General features: G+C 45.9%; 1 protein-coding gene across 6 annotated transcripts in view; it reads right to left on the reverse strand.

Annotated features, from left to right (window-relative positions):
* LOC144480213 (calcium/calmodulin-dependent protein kinase type II subunit gamma-like) overlaps positions 1-23,760 on the reverse strand; it is a 463,856-nt gene extending 440,096 nt beyond the window's left edge. For 5 of the 6 annotated variants that reach the window (XM_078199441.1, XM_078199439.1, XM_078199436.1 and 2 more), the window contains exons 1-2: positions 23,545-23,686; positions 23,225-23,319 (exon numbers count right to left, since the gene is read on the reverse strand). In XM_078199441.1, coding sequence (XP_078055567.1) covers positions 23,225-23,319; positions 23,545-23,609 — 160 coding nt within the window. In that variant the 5' untranslated portion in view covers positions 23,610-23,686. Of the gene's footprint in view, positions 1-23,224; positions 23,320-23,544 lie in introns of all 6 variants that reach the window. The other variant, XM_078199435.1, reaches the window with a different exon arrangement.
* Positions 23,761-24,313: the final 553 nt, after the last annotated feature.

The raw sequence follows: 24,313 nt of genomic DNA on the forward strand, positions 1-24,313 counted from the left end.
GTTTTGGTAACAGATTTGCATCTGGTGTAATCGCATTGAGACATTATACCACTACATTCAAGGGGAAATGATGTATGGACAGCTTTGTACTTTGTGAAGACTAGTTGTAGACAAATCTATTTCAGTACAATTTAATGGGACTGGCACAAACTTCTGCATTGCCTCCTCCTTATTTGTTTATGCTGGGAAATGTTTCTTCCACTAGGTAATAGAACTGTTTCCCCACATGTTCCAAACAGAAATGTTATGGGATGTGGGAATAAAAATGTCTAGGACAAACACAGCTTGGAAGATGTAGCCCTCTGCAGTTAATGTTGAATAGAACAACTTTATGCTGTTTTTTTTTGTCCCAGCGTTACTGACCCTGCAGCCAATGTTTTCTCGCCCTGCCAGACAGGCTCCCACAGAACCATTCATTGCATTTGCGTTACCGAGCAGTCTAGATTGCAGAGGGAGGCCTTTCGTTTGTGAAGTTCAGCGACCCATCTTCCTCCCTCAGAAATTTGGGGGGGGGGGGATTTCAGTCACGGCCAGTCCCGCCTGCGGAATTATTTTATCCTCTCCACATTTCAGACATCATTGTTTCCCAAGACGCGGGGAAGCTCCAGAAGCTCTCTGCTGTAGTCAGGAGGGATGCCATAGCAACCGTGAGTAACTGTGTGCAATGGGTTAGAGAGGAGGAGGAGGAGGCAACTTGGGAACAGATCACCTTCCCACACTCTCAGTCGGAAATGACGCATGGCACTACTGGAGGTGGAAAAAGCTACAAAAAAAAAAGAGAGGGGGGAATTATAACTGCCAAATCGGAGGGGGAGAGCAAAATCCTTTGAGGAATTAATATCCAAATAAGTTCCACTGTCGTCTTAGTTTGAGAAAATGCCTCAGTGACATACAAGTGAATATATGAACATATGTGAATGAATATATTGGAACAGAAAGCAATGATTATGGTTTAGTTTTCAGTGTTCATGTCAAAGTTTCTTCTCCCAGTACAGAGCAAGACCCCTTTCCCTCCTCAAAGCCCTCATTCCATGCGACCTCCACAACCTGCCCCAGCCATAGGTTCACATCCCCTGCACCCAACTGATCTTCCTTTTAGCCCACCATTGGTGACACCGTGTGCAGCTATCAGAGTCATGCTTTCCACGGGTCTCTTCCCAAAATACTCTCCTCCTTGCCAATCCTCTGGAAAAATGCCTCCTCGGAATTCACTCCCTTAAGCAAGCTTTTGAGTCGGCACCGACTTGCCTCTTCCCCAAAGCTGCTCGTCTCCTCAGCCGCTTTAAAGCACTGCAGGCTCTCTCGAGTGCAAATTGTTCTTGTACTATCAAAGATGTCCATATTCACAGACACTAGGATAAGTCAACAGAGAAGGGATAAAGAGAACAGAGGATAATAGTCATCTTTAGGTTCTGAACCAACTCCCAGACAGAGTATCTTACCCATGCCCTCCCGATCCCTGTAACATTGCACCTTTCCCATGGCTAATCTATCTAACAGATGGGCCACTTTAGCATGGCCAATCCACCTAACCTACACATCTTTGGTCACCAAGGGGCAATTTAGCATGACCAATCCACCTAACCTACACATCTTTGAACTATGGCAGGAAACCGAAGCACCCGGAGGAAACCCACACAGACACGGGGAGAACGTGCAGACTCCAAGGCCAGAATCGAACCCAGGTCCCTGGCACATGTGAGGCAGCAGTGCTAACCACTGTGCTACCCTTAAACATGATTATTTTTTAATAAGACAATTTATTTCTTTGGTTTTCGTGTCCACTGCCTCCTTTGTTTTTGTCTTTTCTGCATTGGTGCATCCTAAACACTGGAAAAGGTATCACCACTGTTACCTCAGCATGGGGCCTGACTGATTGAAGATAATGTTGGCCTTCTCCAAACTGTGTTTACCACCGTTCATTCTACCTTCTGCCATCCTAATAGCCAATCGCAGGCACCAGGTGTTCTTCTGATGTAGTCTCAGCCCATTTGTGCCATTATGTTGCTTTCAAAAGAGCAAAATAATTTTCAGGGGACCTTGCCATATTTTGCTCAGCTTTCATTGGTCACAATTGTGTTTGCACCTAATTTACAATTCAAAATCTCCCAATTTTTTTGCGAGCCTCTTCTCAACTAAAAATGTTAAATTTCATCAGAGCACAGCGACACTTTGATGTTAGCGATATTGGTATCAGTGAAGCACCATTTATCCTCCCTACCCTTTTAAAACCAATTTGCAAAATGTGTCCTGAGAAGCACTTAATCCAGATAATAAAACTTGTCACGCAAACAAGATGGGGGGGTTTAATATTCAACCAGACAAACTGGATAGCAAACTCATGGCTATTGGCCAAGATGTGAAAATCAAGTGTAGTTTTGGCATCCTGCACTTGGTTGAAGTCATTGCTTCATTTGAAGCAATTTTGTAAAGTGGCATCTAGGCCTTTTGGCTAAGATGCAAATGAGATCAAGCCTTGGAGAAGGGGCAAGCCTGCCCCAATCAGCTTGGATCACGTAGATCAAGTCCAAGACAGGAAGTGGTGAGCCTGTCTTGTCAGCTTGGATCTGGAATGTCTCGCTTGCTGAGACTTTGAATTGGATATAAACAAAAAAAAACTGAATAGTAAACTTGCGGCTGTTCCTCTACAATCACCAAAACAGATCTTATTTGATGGCTGCAAACTCTGGGACTCAGTTTCCACCTAGTCTGAAACAAGAGGCCAATGCTAACTAGTGAATGCTCTAACCCATACACCAAATGGCAGATACTCCAATTGAATATTAACATGTCATCAGTTGGCGAAACTACCCAATATATTTTATATACAGTACACAGACCACACAGCAGTAATAGGGTGGCAGATCATTTGTGCTTGGAAATAAAGTTTATTTAATCTTAGTCACAAGTAGGCTTACATTAACACTGAAATGAAGTTACTGTGAAAATCCCCTAGCTGCCACACTCCGGCGCCTGTTCGGGTACACGGAGGGAGAATTTAGCATGGCCAATGCACCTAACCAGCACGTCTTTCAGACTGTGGGAGGAAAACCACGCAGACAGGGGGAGAACGTGCAGACTCCGCACAGGCAGTGACCCAAGCCAGGAATCGAACCCAGGTCCCTGGTGCCGAGAGGCAGCAGTGCTAACCACTGTGCCACCGTGCCACCCATAATAATCCAATACAAATTATTCTGGAAGCAGCAAATGTACACACGCTTCCGAATGACTGAACAGCCAACATCAATCCATAAATCCTCCATTTCTCATGTCATAGTAAATAAAACTTCTCAGAAATGTAGCTATAATACCATCAATTCATTCATGCTCAAGAGTAGTCTAAGCAAAGACTTTGGAAGATGCCAAGGGTGGTAGAAAAGTCCTCCCCCTCCACAGCCTCCTCCCAAAGACAGAACATAAATGTGCAATTCCAGACGCAAAATGCAACCGGGCACACCTTTGTGACTCAGTAATTTTCTAACAACTGAACTATCATATTCCCTTCTCCCACTCGTGAACTGTGAACTTCATGAACGAAGCCCAGTCCATCACTCAATCCAGCCTCCCACCCATTGTCTCTGTCTACACTTCCTGCTGCCTCGGCAAAGCAGCCAGCGTAATTAAGGACTTCACGCAACCCGGGCATTCTCTCTTCCACCTTCTTCTGTCAGGAAAAAGATACAAAAGTCTGAGGTCACGAACCAACCAACTCAAGAACAGCTTCTTCCCTGCTGCTGTCAGACTTATGAATGGACTTACCTTGCATTAAGTTGATCTTTCTCTACACCCTAGCTATGACTGTAACACTACATTCTGCACTCTTTCCTTCTCTATGTACAGTATGCTTTGTCTGTATAGCGCGCAAGAAACAATACTTTTCACTGTATACCAATACATGTATCAAATCAAATCACTCACCCTTACTGGGGAAAAACTGTTGAGAGTTGGTACAAATAATACAGGCTAAAATTGAAGTCCTTGGGCAAGGAATATAGTGAGCAGTGAATGTTCAGATGAACATATAACATATTCCACTCTGTATTCCAGTGTCCACATTTAAAATGGAAAATGCATCTGGTAAACGTCAGTCTGTGATCACACTCTTCTCCCAGTTTACACAGGCAGAATCCCTTTTAAACGTTGATTTGATTTATTACTGCCACATGTATTGGGATACACCGAAAAGTATTGTTTCTTGCGCGCTATACAGACAAAGCATACTGTTCATAGAGTACATAGGGAAGGAGGAAAGGAGAGGGTGCAAGAATGTAGTGTTACAGTCTAGCTAGGGTTTAGCGAAAGATCAACTTAATATATGGTAGGATCATTCAAAATGGCAGCAGGGAAAAAGCTGTTCTTGAGTCAGTTAGTAGGTGATCTCAGACTTTTGCATCTTTTTCCAGATGGAAGAAGGTGGAAGAGAATGGGTGATGAAACACAATGTAGAAAAGTGAGAGATTATGCACTTTGGGAGCAATGGAGGGATAGACTATTTTCTAAATGAGAAAATGCTTAGGAAATCAGAAGCACAAAGGGACTTGGAAGTCCTTGTTCAAGATTCTCTTCTGGTTAACGTGCAGATTCAACCGGCAGTTAGGAAGGCAAATGCAATGTTAGCATTCATGTCCAGAGGGCTAGAATACAAGAGCAGGGTTGTACTTCTGAGGCTGTATAAGGCTCTGGTCAGACCCCATTTGGAATATTGTGAGCAGCTTTGGGCCCCGTATCTAAGGAAGGATGTGTTGGCCTTGGAAAGGGTCCAGTGGAGGTTCACAAGAATGATCCCTGGAATGAAGAGCTTGTCGTATGAGGAACGGCTGAGGACTCTGGGTCTGTACTCGTTGGAGTTTAGAAGGATGAGGGGGGATCTTATTGAAACTTACAGGATACGGCGAGGCCTGGATAGAGTGGGCGTGGAGAGGATGTTTCCACTAGTCGGAAAAACTAGAACCAGAGGGCACAACCTCAGACTGAAGGGACGATCCTTTAAAACAGAGATGAGGAGGAATTTCTTCAGCCAGAGAGTGGTGAATCTGTGGAACTCTTTGCCGCAGATGGCTGTGGAGGCCAGGTCATTGAGTGTCTTTAAGACAGAGATGGATAGGTTCTTGACTAATAAGGGGGTCAGGGGTTACGGGGAAAAGGCAGGCGAATGGGGATGAGAAAAATATCAGCCGTGATTGAATGGTGGAGCAGACTCGATGGGCCGAGGGGCCTAATTCTGCTCCTATGTCTTATGGTGTAAGAATATATAAAAGAATGTGGGTCCCCATTTAATAAAAAAATGGAACCCAGAAATTACTGTTAGCAATATTAGTGAACTAACACATTTCACTGACATTCCTCAGTCTGCTACTTTAACACTGGCAAGTTGTCCAAAATGACACACAGAAATTTACAGCATGGAGGGAGGCCAATAGGTCCATCATATCTATGCCAGCCAAGGAGGAGGCATCTTGCTCAATCCCACCTTCCAGCTCTTGGTCAACTCCAGGTTACATGCTTCAAGTACATATCCAAGTACTTTTTAAATGTAACAAGGGTTCCACCTCTGCTACCCTCTCAGGCAGCAAGTTCCAGACACGAGGCACCTTTTTGTGTGAAGAAGCGTGCTCTCAAGTCCCCATTAAACCCCCTACCTTAAAATCGCAGTCCTCTAATTTATTTATTTTTATTCATTCATGGGACAAGGGTGTTGCTGGCTGGCCAGCATTTATTGCCCATCTCTGGTTGCCCGAGGGCAGTTGAGAGTCAACCACATTGCTGTGGGTCTGGAGTCACATGTAGGCCAGACCGGGTAAGGACGGCAGATTTCCTTCCCTGAAGGACATGAGTGAACCAGGTGGGTTTTTCCGACAATCCACAATGGTTTCAGGGTCATCAGTAGATTCTTAATTCCAGATATTTTTTATTGAATTCAAATTCCACCATCCACCATGGCAGGATTCGTACCCAGGTCCCCAGAACATTAGCTGAGTTTCTGGATTAACAGTCTAGCGATAATGCCACTAGGCCCCTAAGTTACCATCTCCCTCAACCACTGGGGAAGAGAGCCTTCCTATCCACTCTGTCTAGACCCCTCGATCAGGACCCCCGTTCAGCCTCCTCTGCGCCAATGAAAACCAGCCTATTCCATCCAATCTTTGCTTATAACTAAAATACTCCCATCCAGGCAAAAACACAATAGTTTAGGTCTTGTTGCAAAAGCAAAAGGAAGGAATGCATCAAGTGTTCAGATGGTTAAATGGATAGCAGCGATTCTTTGGGCTACACTCCACACCCAAAGTTAATGGGGTTTACCCCCACTGCCCACACCAACCCCAGGAAACAGCAAGAGGGCGAGTGTGATTACACAACTCTTCCAAAGACCAGCGCGCGCGCACACACAATGGGCTGATTGGCTTTCTTCTGTGCTATCGAATTCCCCAATAATTTTCACACAAGAGTGCTGCGAATCACGACGGAATGCAAACTACTTTGAAAGCACTTCTAATCTCATTTTAAGACCGGTGCACCAGTCTCAGGTGGTGCAGAAATTGCTGGTTTGGAGGAATGACCTTCAGCTGCCAGGACTGGATATCTCAGAGCACATCGCAATCATTTGCGTCTACTCTGCATCTCGAAAGGTTATCATTATAGGCCACTCATCTCCTGTTCCGTGGTTTTGTTTTGGCATAACTTGCACAAAGGAATCTTGCAGTGCAGTGACCCCAGATTAAAGAAATCTTGTACAATGTACGAGACATTGGTAAGGCCACGCTTGGAATACTGTGCACAGTTCTGGTCACCCTATTATAGAAAGGATATTATTAAACTAGAAAGGGTGCAGAAAGGATTTACTAGGATGCTACCGGGACTTGATGGTTTGAGTTATAAGGAGGGGCTGGATAAAATCCCCACAGTACAGAAGGAGGCCATTTGGTCCATCGTGTCCACACCGACAACAATCCCACCCAGGCTCCATCTCCGCACCCCCGTTTATTTACCCTGCTAATCCCCCTGACACTAAAGGGGCAATTTAGCATGATTAATCCACCTAACCACACATCTTTAGATTGTGGGAGGTAATCAAAGCACCCAGAGGAAACCCACGCAGACACGGGGAGAACATGCAAACTCCACACTGACATTAACCCGAGAATTGAACCCGGGTCTCTGGCATGCCGCCCAATAGACTGGGACTTTTTACCTTGGAGCATAGGAGGCTTAGGGGTGATCTCATAGAGATCTATAAAATAATGAGGGGCATAGATCAGCTAGTCAATATATTTTCCCAAAGATAGGGGAGTCTTAAACTAGAGGGCATAGATTTAAGGCGAGAGGGTCTAGTTGGACCAAGGAGCGGCACAGGCTTGGAGGGCCGAAGGGCCTGTTTCCTGTGCTGTACTGTTCTTTGTTCTTAGATACAAAAGTGTCCAGAGGGGCAATTATTTCACACAGAGGGTGGCGAGTGTCGGGAACAAGCTGCCAGAGGTAGTAGTAGAGGCGGGTACAATTTTGCCTTTTAGACAGTTACATGGGTAAGATGGGTATAGAGGGATATTGGCCAAACGCAGGCAATTGGGACTAGCTTGGTGGTAAAAACTGGGTGGCATAGACAAATTGGGGCAAAGGGCCTGTTTCCATGCTGTAAACCTCTATGACATGACAATGCTGAAAAAATATTTTGATACTCAATAAAAATCAATACATTTTTAATCGTACATAAAAAAAATGAGGCCTTGACGTGAGTAAGTGAAGGTTACCTTGACTTAGTGACAGGATTCTAGACAAAACTTGAAGATAAACTTTCGGCTAGCGTTACATCATTTTGTTTACTAGCAACAAGCCTGTAAAAGGATGTTCCTTTCTCAGGGGTGTCAGAAGGCAGCTCTAGATGCAGCAGCTTCTGGATTTCTCCAGGAAAGTTGTAGCTATTTAATAATCAGTCTCTGCACAATCACAAGAGTTCAGCACTTTTTCAATGCCATTGATCCAATACCAAGAGAGAGTGGCACAGAAAGGGATGGAGGAGTGTGAGAGAGAGGGAGACAGACACCAAGAGGGTGACAGACACCAAGAGGGTGACAGACACCAAGAGGGTGACAGACACCAAGAGGGTGACAGACACCAAGAGGGTGACAGACACCAAGAGGGTGACAGACGGAAACATACAGAGAGAAAGCGAAAGACACACACAGGGCGACAGACAATGGAAACATAATACATTTTTTAAAATGTATTAAGTGTCACAAGTAGGCTTGCATTAACACTGCAATGAAGTTACTGTGAAAATCCCCCAGTCCAGTGCCTGTTCGGGTACACTGAGGGAAAATTTAGCATGGCCGATGCACCCTAACCAGCACGTCTTTGGCACTGTGGGAGGAAACTGGAGCACCCAGAGGAAACCCACGCAGACACGGGCAGAACGTGCAAACTCCACACAGACAGTGAGCCAAGCCGGGCATCAATCCCAGGTCCCTGGTGCTGTGAGGCAGCAGTGCCAACCACTGTGCCACCATGCTGACCTACAAAGAGAGAAGGAAAGACTAACACACAGCGACCGACAATAGAAACGAACAGAGAGAAAGAAAGGCAGACACACACCAAGAGAGAGGCACAATTGGAAACAGAGAGAGAAAGACACAGACAGACAGCAAAAGACACACAAGGAAAGGGTCACACACACCCAGACAGACCAATAAAGAGAGAGGGAGAGAGAGAGACACACACAGACCGAGATAAGACACACACACATAAGAGGGAGACAGACAGACAGACGCACCGGGGAGTTCACCCATAATATTTCACGGTAATATAAATGAAAAACAGAGAAAGTGGATGTGATGGTGATAAATAAGGAATCGAGTGCTGTTTTCATCTCCATAAATTGTAGGAATGAAGGGAACAGATTTCACACAACCGAGTCAGTTCATTTGGAAATAACACGCCAATAGGAAGTGGCTGTTTCTCAGAAAGCTTAAACGCACTCTCCTCCCCCAAGAGGCAGTAACAATATTAAATACACTGTTAGTGCATGCTTCATCCATGACTCACCCAGTAATCCTGTAATTGTTTACGTCAGTGACTAAGGAACATACACAGCATTTCACTACAGACAGTTGTAATTACCGCAAATTGAGACAGTTATGTAGGCTGCAAGTCTATCGATTATATTCCTTTCAGCAAAGGAGGCAATGAGATTGTATTTGCGATGGAGGGGGGGAATAAGCTCCACTCATATTTGTATTTTAAACACATGTAGACCTCATCAATTCTTCCATTACTTATCACTCCTCAAAAAATCTCAGCCCACCTCACGTACACTGAAGCAACGCCGAAATTCAATGATTTATTTAGGAAAACACAGCAGCCATCTTGAACATAGCAAAATCTCACAAACAGCAACAAGATTACTGACCAGTGCCTGCCTTATCATAGAATCCTACAGTGCAGAAAAAGGCCATTTGGCCCATTGAGTCTGCACCGACCACAATCCCAACCAGGCCCTATCCCCATAACGCCACGCATTTATCCTAGCTAGTTCCCCTGACACTAATGGGCAATTTATCATGGCCAATCCACCTAAACCGCACATCTTTGGAGTGCAAGAGGAAACCGGAGCACCCGGAGGAAACCCACGCAGACATGGGGAGAACGTGCAAACTCCACACAGACAGTGACCCGAGCTGGGAAGCAAACACGGGTCCCTGGCGCTGTGAGGCAGCAGTGCTAATCACTGTGCCACCGTGTGTCACACTTTTGCATCAATAGTCAAAAGGGGAGGAGTTTAAAGCCCCATTCCAGGGACATAAGCACATAATACAAGCTAAGACTCCAGCAGAGTACTGGAGGAGTGCTACACAGTCAGCGACACAGCCTTTCAGATGACATGTGAACCTGAAGCACCATCCATCTTCTCAGCTGGATACAAAAGCTCCTAGGACATGGTCTAGAATGAAGGCCGGCCAGTTCTATTGGTATCTGGGCAAGTTCTACCTCTCAAACAACACCATTAAAACAGATAACATTTACAACTTGTATTTATATAGTGTCTTTAACACACCCTAGAATACAGAGGAATGATAAAACAATGTTCAAAAGCCTTGCTAAGGAGTATTAGGTCAGGTGACCAAAAGCTTGGTCAAAGAGGTAGATTTTAAGGAGTGGCTTAAAGGAGGCAGTTGAGGTAGGGAAGTGGAGCGATAGAGGAAGGATATTTCAGAGCTTAGGCCCTAAAGCAACTGAAGGCACGACCAGTAACAGTGGAGCATTAACACCAGGATGCACAAGGGGGCAGAATTAGAGGAGCGCAGATATCTTGGGAGGGCTGTGGGGTGGGAGGGGGGTTACAGAGATAATGAGGAGCCAGGCCATGGAGGGATTTGAGAGCAAGGATGAGAATTTTTAAATCAAAACATGGTTGCTATTAACAACCATCATTAGCTCATCGCTGTTTGTGGGATCTTGCTTTGCATAAATTGTCATCGGTTTTTAAAAATTTGTTCATGGGGATATGGATGTCCCTGACAAGGCCAGCATTTATTACCCATCTCTAATTGCACTTAAGAAGCTGACAGGGAACCACCTTCTAGAATCACTGCAGTTTGTGTGGTGTAGGTGCACCCAAAGTGCTGTTAGGGAGAATGTTATAGCATCCTACAGCGCAGAAGGAGGCCATTCAGCCCATCGAGTCTGTACCAACCATAACCCATCCAGGCCCGATCCCCATAACCCCATGCATTTACCCTAGCTAGTCCCCGACACTAAGGGGCAATTTAGCACGGCCAATCCACCTAACCCGCACATCTTTCGGACTGTGGGAGGAAACCGGAGCACCCGGAGGAAACCCACGCAGACACGGGGAGAACGTGCAAACTCCACACAGACAGTGACCCAAGCTGGGAATCGAACCCAGGTCCCCGGCGCTGTGAGGCAGCAGTGCTAACCGCTGTGCCACCCCAGGATATTGGCCCAGCCACGGTGAAGGAACGATGACACAGTTGAAGCCAAGGTGATGCATGGTTTGGGAGTGGAATTTGCCTACGAAACAGCAGCGAATAGCCATTGAAGTGTTCCATTGGCTGGACAGTACTTTGGAATACCCCGAGGCAAGTTCTTTTTGTCCGATTTTGGTTGGGTTTGATTGAGGGGCCAAATATTGGTCAGGACACAGAATACTCACCAAACTCCAAATAATACCTTTGGGCCTATTCCCCATGGAGAAATAACAAGAGGATTTTTTTTTTTTAAAAGACAAAATTGTCCTCAGAACCTGCTATCCTCTGCTGGAATGAAGTTGACTGCAATACTGTATGTTGCTTGTGTGATGAATTAGCTGAAGTGCTACTAGGTTTTCTTTTTGTTAAAACAAACCTGACATTGAATATTTAGACACTCCCAGCAGGAAACTAGTATTCCCTTCAAGCATGGTTCCCGGCAGGGAGTGCGAGATTGGCGAATTCATCTCATGTTATTATCCAAATACCTACAGCTCTGCAACACACAATTACTTGTTTGTTAACTGGTCTTGTGTGGAGTTATTTCTACGCGGAAGACATATTCCTGGGTTCATTCCCACTCTCTCTGCGGCAGAGTGGATTTCCGATACCACATCGCCTTGTTATCGCATCCATATTGCCAAATAAAGGGAGTTTAGTGATTAATAACCCCCAACAATCTACATTTAGATAGCATCTTTAATGTAATAGATGTCCCAAGGCACTAAACTGGAGAACTTCAAACAAAACAGGACACCAAACCACATAAGGAGGTATTAGGGGAAGGTGATGGATTAAGTCCTTGGAGGCAGAAGTCCCTTCACCAAAATTGCTTTATTTACAAGTCTGACAACAGCATACAGAGCGCTTTCAGTTAACAGCCTACATGAGGGGTCCCAGAGGAACTGACACTCCTGGTTAAATACAAAACAAGAGGCTCCCTGATTGGCCCAACAATTTGGCCCTTAATCAGGGAGTTCATATTTTAAACAGGCCAACCTCAACAGCCTGATTAAAGTCATTACAGATGACCAAAATCTTGGTCAATGAAGTAAATTTTTCAGGAATTTGAAGAGTGAAGTAGAGAGGTGTCGGGCAGGAATTCCAGAGCTTAGAATCTAGACAACTGATGACACTAAATGTTTCTTTTATTCTTTCACGGGACGGGGACATCTGTGGCAAGGCCCACACTTGTTGCCCATCCCCAATTGCCTTCGGACTGAGTGGTTAACTCAGCCATTTCAGAGTGCCGTTAAAGAGTCAACCACGTCGCTGTAGGCATGGCAGATTTCCTTGCCAAAGTGACCAGTGGTGGAAGGATTAAAATTGGGGATCCTCTCAAGAGGTTAGAATTAGATGAACGCAAATATTTCAAGAGGGTTGTAGGGCTGGAGGTGATTACAGAGATAGGGAGGAGTGAAGCCACAGGGGGGATTTGAAAATAGGGAAGAGAATTTTTTAAATCAAGACATTGTGTGACCTGGTAGGCGGAGTTAACTAGTAACTATCTGTATTAAAGGGTGTAATAAAGCAGTCAGCAAGACATTGGCAATACTGTTACATTACAACTCATGGTGGACAGATCAGGTTGACTCAATAACACAGACATGGGGTGGGATTTTCCATCTGCGCTCGCCCCAAGACTGGAAAATCCCACCTGAGGTCAACGGACCTTTACATGGTCCTGCCCCGCCAGCTATGATTCCCGGTAGGCAGGATGGGAAAATTCCTCCCATGGAATCTGAAAAGGTCATTTGGGTCAATGCATTGTCTCCTGCCATTGCTCGGATACAATCCTACGCAACAATGCAACCATCTTCCATCAATTTTGTTTCCAAAGGGAAAGTTTTGCAGTGTATCACATTTCCTGAACAAGGTAACCTGCAACAATTCCTCTATATTCACATCCCCAATGTTCCACCTTACTCTGCTGCTCCACATGTACAAAAATGATTCAACTCCCCACTCTCTATGCCACCCACCCCTCTCCAACTGTGCAAGAGACATTGCCGCTTAGATCATTTAACCTTCTCAGTCTGTACCTCTGACCAAGAAAACACAGCTTCCTTCACTCAGGGGACATAGTCTTCAATGGGAAGGCCGGCAATTAATCACTAACCCCTAAACTGAGAGATTTGCAAGGCAACTTCGCAGTCAACCACATTGCCAAGAGTCTGGTTTCACACACAGACCAAACTAGGTAATGACAGCAAAGTTTCTTCTCTTGGGTGAGCCAGGGGGTTTTTGTAATGACAATCTGTTAGTTTCATGCTCAGCTCTGCTGTTGCTAGCTTTTCTTTCCTGAGGAGGAATTTCTCCAGCCAGAGGGTGCGGTGAATCTGGGGAATGCATTGTCACAGAAGGCTGTGGAGGCCAGGTCATTGAGTGTATTTAAGACAGAGATGGATAGGTTCTTCATTGGTAAAGAGATCAAAGGTTATGGGGAATAGTGGGATAATGGGGGTCGAGAAACTTATCAGCCATGATCGAATGGCGGAGCAGCCTCAATGGGCCGAATGGCCTAATTCTGCTCCTATATCTTATGATCTTTCCAGCTTTATTTAAGTCATTCATTTTAAATTTCCCAGCCACCACAATGGGACTTGCACTCACATCGCCAGACCACTGGTTAAGTCCAGATTATTAGTCCAGTAACATGACACCTATGCCACCATAGCAAGACGAGAGGTCTTGTGGCACAGTGGGGTGAGCGTCCCTGCCTCTGAGCCAGAAGCTCTAGGTTCGAGTCCCACCCCAGGACTTGAAGGCCAAGGAAGGTGTGTTCATAACGCGGCCAAACAAGTTGAGTATCAACCTGAACATCTTCCCTTCGCGCGGGTGGTAAGTGAAGGGAAGATTCCTGGTTGGAGCCTTTACCATCACGATCCATAGCTCCAATACAACACGCGTGGAAAAGAGCAGGTTGCCACAGCAACTCGGACTCCCTCAGAGAACTGTAACGCACCACCCAGCAAGATGCTTGCTACAAAAATCTGTCTGGTATATTTATGAACGATCTGGAAATTAAAGCGCACTCACAAGGAAGCCAGTGCTCTTGGTAACTACAAGGCTAAAGGAATAGCTATGAGACCAGAGTGTCCAGATCAACATGACAATCATCTTCAAACTCTGCAGACAAGGAGGAAAGCTGACTAGACTATTCACAGTGGAGTTTAGTTAGGAGTGACATTGAATGTATCCTTGTATCCATTCTGTCAAAATAAACAAAGAGGTGGGGGTGCTGTCGGCAAAAGACAGGAAACAGCCTGTTAGAACCAAACACACAGAAATGTGCATAAGTGAAACGGAGGAACAGGAAAACTCTATTAAATCAACTTGGGACTATTTGAGGACACTATTAGCTTGTTCAGGTGCAATGCTTTGTAAAACCATTTTATTTAACTATAAAACAGCATAGATTTTTTTTCAGCTAGAGTTGGAGATTATGAAATCTGAATGTTTGCAAACAAAATGAAGGAGGGTGGATTCATTTTATTCCTTCTGCACTACACCCTGGACCTTTGCAGGCTGGTGTCCGAGTCCCCCCCGTCACCAGCCAAGGAGTACGGTGTACCATCCAGCAGTAAGAGCTGCCAAAATTCACTCTCACCTGGGACATCAGCAAATCTGACCAGCCGCACCACAGCTTAAAGCGGCCACATTTACATGGCCAGGCCAGCACTTGCGCACCTAGACTGGTCAACACAAACCCTGTTTTCATTCCATGTTCTCTAATCAGACCTTAGAATCCCTACAGTGCAGGAGGCCATTCGGCCCATCAAGTTTGCATGGACCACAATCCCACCCAGGCCCTATTCCCGTAACCGCACATGTTTACTCTGTTAAGCCCCTGACACCAGGGTCAATTTAGCACGGCCAATCAACCTAACCTGCACATCTTTGGGGTGTGGGAGAAAACCGGAGCACCCGGGGAGGAAACCCACGCAGACATGGGGAGAACCTACAAACTTCACACAGACAGTGACCCAAGGCCGGGATTGAACCCGGGAGCGAAGAGCCGACTGGTGGTGACTTAACCCGAGGATCACCACACCTCAGGTGGAGGGGGCAAGGTTGAGAAGGCAAGCCTTCATGAATAACTCAGCTAGTACCGGAATTGAACCCATTACTCTGTTGACATCACTCTGCATCACAAACCAGCCAACCAGCTAACTGTGCTAACCGACCCACCTTGAATAAGGATGGGGCAGAATAAATATCTTTTCATTTCAGAGGTGTTATAGCTATACTTAAAAGGGCCCCAAAGCACTGCATCCCGATTATTACAAGTTGCACATTCTGTAGCATTGCCTCGGAGTTGATGGACATAGAATCCTGACACGGCAGGAGGAGGCCATTTGGCCCACCGAGCCTGCACCGACTTTATTTTCCAGACAGATAAGCTAAATATAGTTCCTTGAACACATGCACCTTCTCAGCATTTTTTATAAAGACAAAATGCTGGACATACTCAACAGGTCTGGCAGCATACGAGGGGAGAAAAACAGAACTTGACCTGAAACGTTAACTCTGTCTCTCTCTCCACAGACACTGCCAGACCTGCTCAGTATTCCCAGCTCCTCCTGGTTTTATTGCCAATTTCCGATGTCTGCAGCGTTTTATTTTTTTGTGTTCGCTGTTTGTTGGACCTCGCCACACACAACATACTTGCCAAATGATGCTTCAAGCTGTGACTTATCCTTCAAGATCTGCATCGAGACAGAGAACACAGCAATAGAGTTCCAAGCTTTTAGCTGCCTCCTTTATAGTGAGCAGGGACAAGTCTTTCATTACCTTTTGAAGTTGCCGCTCATGGAATTCAAACTCAACTAGGAAAACATCAGTCACTTGGTAGGACAGAACTTAAGTATTGCTGACAAAAAAGAGACATGTCGTCAAAACTTTTCATCTTGCACTCATCAGGACAAACACAATAATGCCATATTGCAAACAATCACAACAATTTATTTTACAGGAGAGGGTGTCAATTGGTTGGCAAGTTGACTGATTGCTTTTGTCATGGCAACACACTAGCCAATGGGGAACTACAAGCTGCTATTAGCAGGGAGCTTGGGGAGCCTATAGTTCCTTGTTGCTCTCTCCATGGCAACTCCTTGGCCAATTAGAGTCACCTTGCTAACCAATCAGCACCCATTTTCCAGCAATACAAATTGTGATCATTTGAAATTTGGTATTTTTGTGAATTTACCTCGATGGGTGCAAGACAAAAAGCTTTGGCAACGTCTCTCTCTTTCTGGCACAAATACTGCAATCTAAAAAGTTATAAAGGAAATAGGAATTGGAGCAAGAGAATTTGCCTTTGTTTTATTCTTCCATGGACAACAATGGGCAATGCTGGCTGGGTCAACATTTATTGATCATCACTAACTGACCTTGAGAAGATGGTGGTAAGCCAACTTCTTGAACCATTGCATGCCACGTGCTGCAAGGTATCCCCACAGTGGTGTAAGATATGGAGCTGCAGGACTTTAACCCAGCAACAACAAAGGAACAGCAATACATTGCCAAGTGAGGATGATTTGTGACCTGAAAAGGAATTTTCAAGCGGTGCTGCCCCTTGATTTTGTTGTCCTTGTCCTTCTAGATGGTAGAGGTCATGGATTTGGAAGATGCTTTGAAGACATCTTGGTCAATTGCTGCAGTGCACCTTGCAAATGGTGCCCACTGTTGCCACCAGGCACTGGTGGCAGAGGGAATGAATGTTTAAAGTAGTGGGTAGGATGCCAGTCGAGCAAACGTATGTGTCTTGGATGGATGCTTGGGCAGAATGTTTTTGGAGCTGCACTCATCCGGGCAACTGGAGAGTATTCCATCACATCCTTGATTTCTGCCTTGTAGATGGCGGACAGACTTTGGGGAGTCAGGAGGTGAGTCATTCACTGCAGAATTCCCAGCCCCCAACCTGGTCTTGTAACCACAGTCTTTACACGGCAGATCCAGCACAGTTTCTGGTCAACCCTCAGGATGTTGATGATGGGGAATTTGACGATTGTAATGTTGCTGAATATCAAAGGGAGGTGTGGTTAGGCTCTCTTGTTCGAGATGGTCATTGCCTGGTGCTTGCATGAATGTTTCTTGCCACTTGGCCCAAGCTGGAACGCTGTCCAGGTCTTGCGGAATGTGGACACAAACTGCTTCAACATCTGAGGATTTGTGAATGGAATAGTTTATGGTCTTCAGGTTAAAAACATCTGGAGCTATGCCAGGAGCTAAACATGTAGAAGTTTGCAGAAAGATTGTGATAGACCGCATTAAATCCCAACTCTAGACAGGCTACACTTAAAACTGTGAGATCCCTAGACTTCCGCAATGAACGGCCTTGCTAAAATCTAGATTTAGAACTATATAATTCAATGAAAGATGTTTAAGTTTATTTATTAGTGTCACAAGTAGGCTTACATTAACACTGCAATGAAGTTGGCTGTGAAAATCCCCTAGTCACCACACTCCTGTTCGGGTACACCGAGGGAGAATTTAGCACAGCCAATGCACCTAACCAGCACGTCTTTCGGACCGTAGGAGGAAACCGGAGCACCCGGAGGAAACCTACGCAGACACAGGGAGAACCGTGCAGACTCCACACAGACAGTGACCCAAGCCGGGAATCGAACCTGGGTCCCTGGCGCTGTGAGGCAGCAGTGTTAACCACTGTGTCACCCGTGCACAGATGATGAACCAAAGCAAGAGGTTTCTCGGAGAGTTAACAAAGTGCACATATTTTGGGGGAAAAAAATCAAGCTATTTGATTAGTTAGCTTTCAGCCACAAGAGTAGGTTTGTTTAATGATAGGACCTTATCTCTATGACTATATAAATGCAGGCAATTGGGACTAGCTTAGGGGTTTAAAAAAAAAGAGGGTGGCATGGACAAGTTGGGCCAAAGAGCCTGTTTCCACGCTGTAAACCTCTCTGATTCTGTGTTTCTTAATGTACGGAACAATTGTTCATACTCCTTTTCAAAAGAAAAGGTGGTGTCCTCTCAACTAGGTGAGCAGATGAGCTGACTGGTGAGGTACAGGGTCGTGCAGGCAAAGAATGTTGTAGGTCTGATCCCCGACCTGTGTGGAGGGTGCTGGAGCATAGGAACAGCAGTAGGCCATTCCGCCTCCTTGAGCCTGCTCCGCAACTCAATGAGATTACGTATCCAATCAGCTAACAACTCCAGCGACTTGCCTGGAATCCATACACCCTGATGCCCTTGGTCTAACAAAAATCCATCAAAATCTCAGTTTTAAAACCCATGTCTGCGTGGGTTTCCTCCGGGTGCTCCGGTTTCCTCCCACAGTCCAAAGATGTGCCGGTTAGGTTGAATGGCCATGCTAAATTGACCCTAGAGTCACCGGGATTGCCAAGGTAAATATGTGGGGTTATGGGAATAAGGCGTGGGTGGGATTGTGATCAGTACAGACTCGATGGGCCGAATGGCCTCCTTCTGCACTGTCAGGATTCTATGAAAATATCCCGTCAACCCCTAGCTTTTTCAGGGAGGAGGAGGAAATTCCTCACCGCTTAATGACCTAGCTCTAACTTTAATGTTATGCCCTTTTGTTCTGGACCCTCCCCACCAGTGCCCTCTGGACAAGGCAGGGGTGAACGTGATAGCAAGGAAAATCTTTAGAGTGGAGATTGAAGAGGATGATGTCACACTGGAGCAGATAGATAACTTTTGTCTGTTCGGGACAAATGATATCAAAAAAATGGCAGACTCAATGCTGAAGACAGCCAGAAGCAATGGTGTGAAGATGGAGGGTGTGTTATCAAGAAACCTTGAGCCTCAAACAAAGGAAAGAAACTCACAAGATGCTACATTCCATCGACTTTCCCATCTGCCTTGGGAACCTGGACACTAAGTAAAGATCTGTGGAAGTAAGTAAAGACCTTTGAAATGTAGATTCTAAGACATGTGCTGAAAATTCCATCTGCAGTCTATAAGGCAAATGAAGAGGTGCTCAAAATAGCAAGAACAAAAATGACCTCCAGAAAAAGACATGTCAGGATTTCAGCCAGTTGATCAGAGCTGAAAAACTGCAGGGATCATTTCCAGAGAGTAAAGTAGAGACAGCAGAAAGATGGCCTAAGTATAGTTGGACGATGGACAGTTAGAGACGAGCTGCCAACGCTGTTACAGGTTTCAGCAACCAGGAATCCCAGTTTTATTACAGTTTATTTATTACTGTCACAAGTAGGCTTACATTAACACTGCAATGAAGTTGCGGTGAAAAATCCCCGAGTCGTCACACTCCGGCGCCTGTTCGGGTACACCGAGGGAGAATTTAGCACGGCCAACGCACCTAACCAGCACGTCTTTCGGACTGTGGGAGGAAACCGGAGCACCCGGAGGAAACCCGCGCAGACACGGGGAGAACGTGCAGACTCCGCACAGACAGTGACCCAAGCCGGGAATCGAACCTGGGTTCCTGGTGCTGTGAGGCAGCAATGCTAACCACTGTGCCGCCCTATGGCACACCTCCAATACAACAACCACCGTGCGGATGGAGCAAGGCAAACGAGCGTGACACACCAGGATACGATCTCACCGGTAGGAGTAGCTCCAAGCAGGCAGACAGAGGAGAATAGACCAGAGTTCTTTCTCAGGATTGCTACAATGACCCACTACGAGAAAGCGCATGTGCAAGTTTATTTTCCTTGGTAACACACCTCCTCAGTCAATTAGCCTCCCAATGTTAATTGTGCACATTCATGCAAATGATCATGTGGGGAGATTCTGTTACCAATGGAAACACAATCCTCACAAAACCCCCACTTTTTCGATGTAAAGGGTGGGAAGACACAAAAGGCAAAATGGGAGATGTTCAACCAAACATCTCAAATTGATTCTCAAATAGAAGGCTACAAATTAAGTCCCAAAAGGTACCACTTATAATTAGTTTGGCTTCATTCTCTTATCAGGAAGCCAGAAAGATTGGCAAGCAGTGGCAAAGGATTCTAACTTAGAGGGGGACACAATAACAGACCAATTTATTTTATTTATTTATTAGTGCCTTTTTAAAAGCATTTAGACAGTTACGTGGGTAAGATGAGTATAGAGGGATATGGGCCAAACGCGGGCAATTGGGACTGGCTTAGTAATTTTAAAAATGGGCAGCATGGACAAGTTAAAAAGAAGGGTCCATTTCCATGCTGTAAACCTATATGACTCTAAGTAGGCTTACATTAACACTGCAATGAAGTTATTGTGAAAATCCCATAGTCGCCACACTCCGGCGCCTGTTCGGATACACTGAGGGAGGATTTAGCACGGCCAACGCACCTAACCAGCACGTCTTTTAGACTGTGGGAGGAAACCGGAGCACCCGGAGGAAACCCACGCAGACACAGAGAGAATGTGCAGACTCTGCACAGTCAGTGGCCCAAGCCGGGAATCGAACCCGGATCCCTGGCGCTGAGTGACAGCAGTGCTAACCACTGTGCCACCCTGCACATTTGCTTTTTGCAAATCATGTCTTCAGATACCTCTATTAAAAAGGCAGAATGATGCAGCGGCAAAGACTGTAGGCCAACCAGTTTCACGGATTAGTTAGAGGCATATTGTGCCCAGGAGAGAGAGAGAGAGAATGAATATACACATGCAGCAGTCTGACAGGCTGATGGCATAGTGCACATATTCGGGCGCTGATGCACTGCAGCACAGAACAAGAGACGCAGTTTCCCCACACATACAGCTCTCCCAGTCTCAAGCTAAAACTGCCTCTTAAGTGCAGAGAACTGGCCTCCTGGTCACCCCTGTGGACCGCAGCAAGTCATCTGGTACAGAATAGGGGAGTGGGAGTAGGTGAGAGAGAGAGAGAGAAAAGTAATTTGGACAACGTAGGGAATTTTAAAGATTGACAATGTCATTGGGTCTGGCACCTTTGGAATGCAAATTCACACTCCCTACCCTAAACTGATATCAAAAATGTGGAGAGATTAATCCCAGATGCTGTTAACATCATTTTTTTAAAAAAAACATTCTTGCAAGAAACCCTATGAAAACAAAGAGGGGTGGATCATTCTCACACAGTCGTGCTGAGTGCATCTGCTGAAGCAAGGCTGCCAACAAGCAACTGCCCTGTAGCAAAAGCTCCAGTGGTTTAAGCAAAGGAGAGTTATCCGAGCGTCCCCTGCCGCCGCTTCCCAAAATTACCCCTGAAAGCGCACACTTTTGCAAAACTACAAAACGTCAACTCAGTCACCGGCAGTGTCCCCAATGCACTGCCTGCAGAATTCCAACTATCGTCTGCACCTTAACATAAGATGTAGGATGGGGGGGGGGGGGGGGGGGTGGTGGTTACAGGAGGAAAGGTAGACAGGAATACTGCTTTATTACAAAGGGGAGTACAAAATACAATCCATGCTGTTCAGTTTCCTTTTGGAAACACTTGAGACACCTCTTGTCTTCCTTTTGTTCACCCTCCACCCACCCCCCTTCCCTCTTGGAAGGGGATTGAGATCCCACCAAACTGTAAACATGCCGACCCCCAGAAGCTATTCGGAAGCCTGTGACATTTACAGCTAGTGGCATCGCTAAATCAAATAGGAAGATGGTTAAAAATAGCCACTTGTGTCGCAGCCAGTGCGTGGTTGAGACATGGACAGTGTGATTCATCTCCTGGGCTGAGAGAGAGAGAGAGAGGGGGGAGTGGGAGACAGGAGAAGGCAGAACGCCACACGTCCTTTTATCTCTCTTGCTTCGAGCTAGGGTACTGCAACAGGACTGGGGGATTTGTTTTTTTTGCAAAGCGTTCTCTCTCTCTCTGTCTGCAGGTACAGTGATAAATAATCCGATTTCCCCTCCCCTTCCTTCGCGGCTCCCACACCTGCATTGCGGCTGAAGTGACCCCCAAACAAGTCTACTGACCTCCCCCCTTAACCCTCTCTGCCAAATGGAAGAAACAAAAGGAAAATCTCCCCCCCCCCCCCCCCCCCCCCCCGCCTCCCATTCAAAGCAGACAGAGCTTCCCTGCTCAGCCTCTAGATTACTCCCTCCCACCCACTTTCTAATAATCACAATCTCCCTGTAGGTCACTTTCTTCAGGTACACAATTGGGGTTTTAGCCCTACGAGAGGGGGGCTTAACCAGACCAGGTCGATTTGCCTTCCATGGAACTTTTACAGAGGGCTCAGTATCTAGGACAATGAATGCTGCTTTGTTTTAGTTTTTCCCTCCGAAGAGGCAATCTATTTGTTTAACCTGCTCTGTCAACACCTGAACTACAACATCCCGAGCTGTGGATGAGGTTTAAACTCCCAGACCAAAAAAAATTCTCCATCCCCATGGTACATTGGAAGACTTTGTGGAGAGAGCGCTTCCCAGATACAAGCAGCACACACACACACACACGGGAAGGGTAACACAGCAGTTTATAGAAGTGTTAACCCAACCAGCCTGGGTCTTCTAACCGCGGGTGTGAGTTTGAACTTGGTGGGGTTGCGGGTCTCGTGTGTTTGGTAACAGATCCGTCTGGTAGTAATAATGCACTAGTTCCGGTCACCGTGAATTCCCTGCCTGAATTGTTTAAAGAGAGGGGGGAGTCTGCTTTACACTGTGGGCACTCACGGTCTGTACAAATACAATTTAAAAAGGACCACTTTGGGGCAGAAGAAGTGGTAAACCTCACTCTCCCCTGGTCTTGCATTACTGTACCAGCTTCCTCCTTCCCCCCCACCCCCAACCCCACACCACAACACAAACAAGGAAGGCTCTTGCACAGAATATTCTACCTGTACAAATTCTATTCCATATATCAACTTAAGTTAGAGAGATAGATCAAAGCCCAAAAACAGACCCCCTACATCAAGTGGCAAAGGCTGTATTAAACTTTTACAAAAGACTATCAAAGATACTGGGTAAGGACAGCATACACACACAGTGATCACATATGTATTAAATTGAGGCCGTTGGAAGCAGGATTTGGAAAACGCAGACACACAATGTACACCATTTCCATCTTCAGAGCAGCAATTTACTTGTTAAATATCAGAAATGCTGGACAGATAATCTAATCCTGCTCCCCCTCTCCTGTGACCCACACACTGTCAACGTTTTAAGTGAATCGAACAGGGAGGGAGGCTGGGTGGATACAGATGGATATATTGTTCAGACACTTCCACCTTGCTGATGCTGACATTAAATCCTTCCCTGTCTCAAACACCCCCCCACCACCCACACTCTGCTGAACGCCAGAGACAAAGCCCCCACCCTCCACAACCTGCCCAGTCACTCACCTCTGGCAGACAGTTTCTTGGTGTTAATAATCTTTGCAGCGTACTCCTGCCCCGTGGATAATTTAACACATCTGCGAACGACGGAAAAGGCACCCCTAAGGAAAAGTGGGGGAGGTGGGGTATGGATAGAGAGGGGGAAAGAGAGAGAGAAAAGGCAAACAGGGATTTTAATCCAGAAATATACAAGGAGGAAGAAGAAGGAGGAGGGAGGGAGGGGGGTCAAAAACAAGGGGGGAGACAACAGCTGGAGTGGGACAGTCTCTGCAGGGGTAGGAGGAGGGGGGGAGAGAAAGAGGGGGTAAAAGGAGAAGGCAGCATACTTTCCTAGCTCTTCATACAACTGGTACTCGTCGCTAAACCTGGTACACGTTGCGGTAGTGGCCATGTTGAAATGAAAATCCTGGAATTGGTTTGCATGCACTCGCCTGTCAGTTTGTAGGGAGGTAGACAAAGCCACTAACGCGAGATTACGAGAGAGAGAGTGAGAGTGAGCTCCTAGCTGCAGGACGTGAGTAGATCCTGATCACTGCTCACACACACAGCTCGCCTGCAGAAACTTATTGTAAGGGTTGCCCTTCTCCCGTTCCCCACCCCCCGAAAACAAACCAACATTTTGAATGTTGCCAGAATGGTAAAACTATCTCACACAGTGCATGTTTAGCATCAGAAATGTGATTTTTAAAAAAAGTTACCCCTTGCTTTTTAATCCCCCTCCCCTTCAGAAAAAAGTTAAAGGATGCAACTAAAGTTCTCCAAAATTTCTTGAAGTTCGATTGTGAATGTTGCAACTGGCACACAAACCACACGTTAAAAGGGGAACGGCATGGCAGTAAGTTATTATGATGTGGAGATGCCGGCGTTGGACTGGGGTAAACACAGTAAGAAGTTTAACAACACCAGGTTAAAGTCCAACAGGTTTATTTGGTAGCAAAACCCACACAAGCTTTCGGAGCTCCAAGCCTCTTCTTCAGGTGACACTCACCACTTGCTACCAAATCACACTTGCTACCAAATAAACCTGTTGGATTTTAACCTGGTGTTGTCAAACTTCTTAGTAAGTTATTAGCCAGTGTGTGTGTGTGTGTGTGG

The sequence above is a fragment of the Mustelus asterias genome, chromosome 28 (assembly GCF_964213995.1).
Source record: "Mustelus asterias chromosome 28, sMusAst1.hap1.1, whole genome shotgun sequence".
Taxonomy (NCBI): Eukaryota; Metazoa; Chordata; class Chondrichthyes; order Carcharhiniformes; family Triakidae; genus Mustelus; species Mustelus asterias.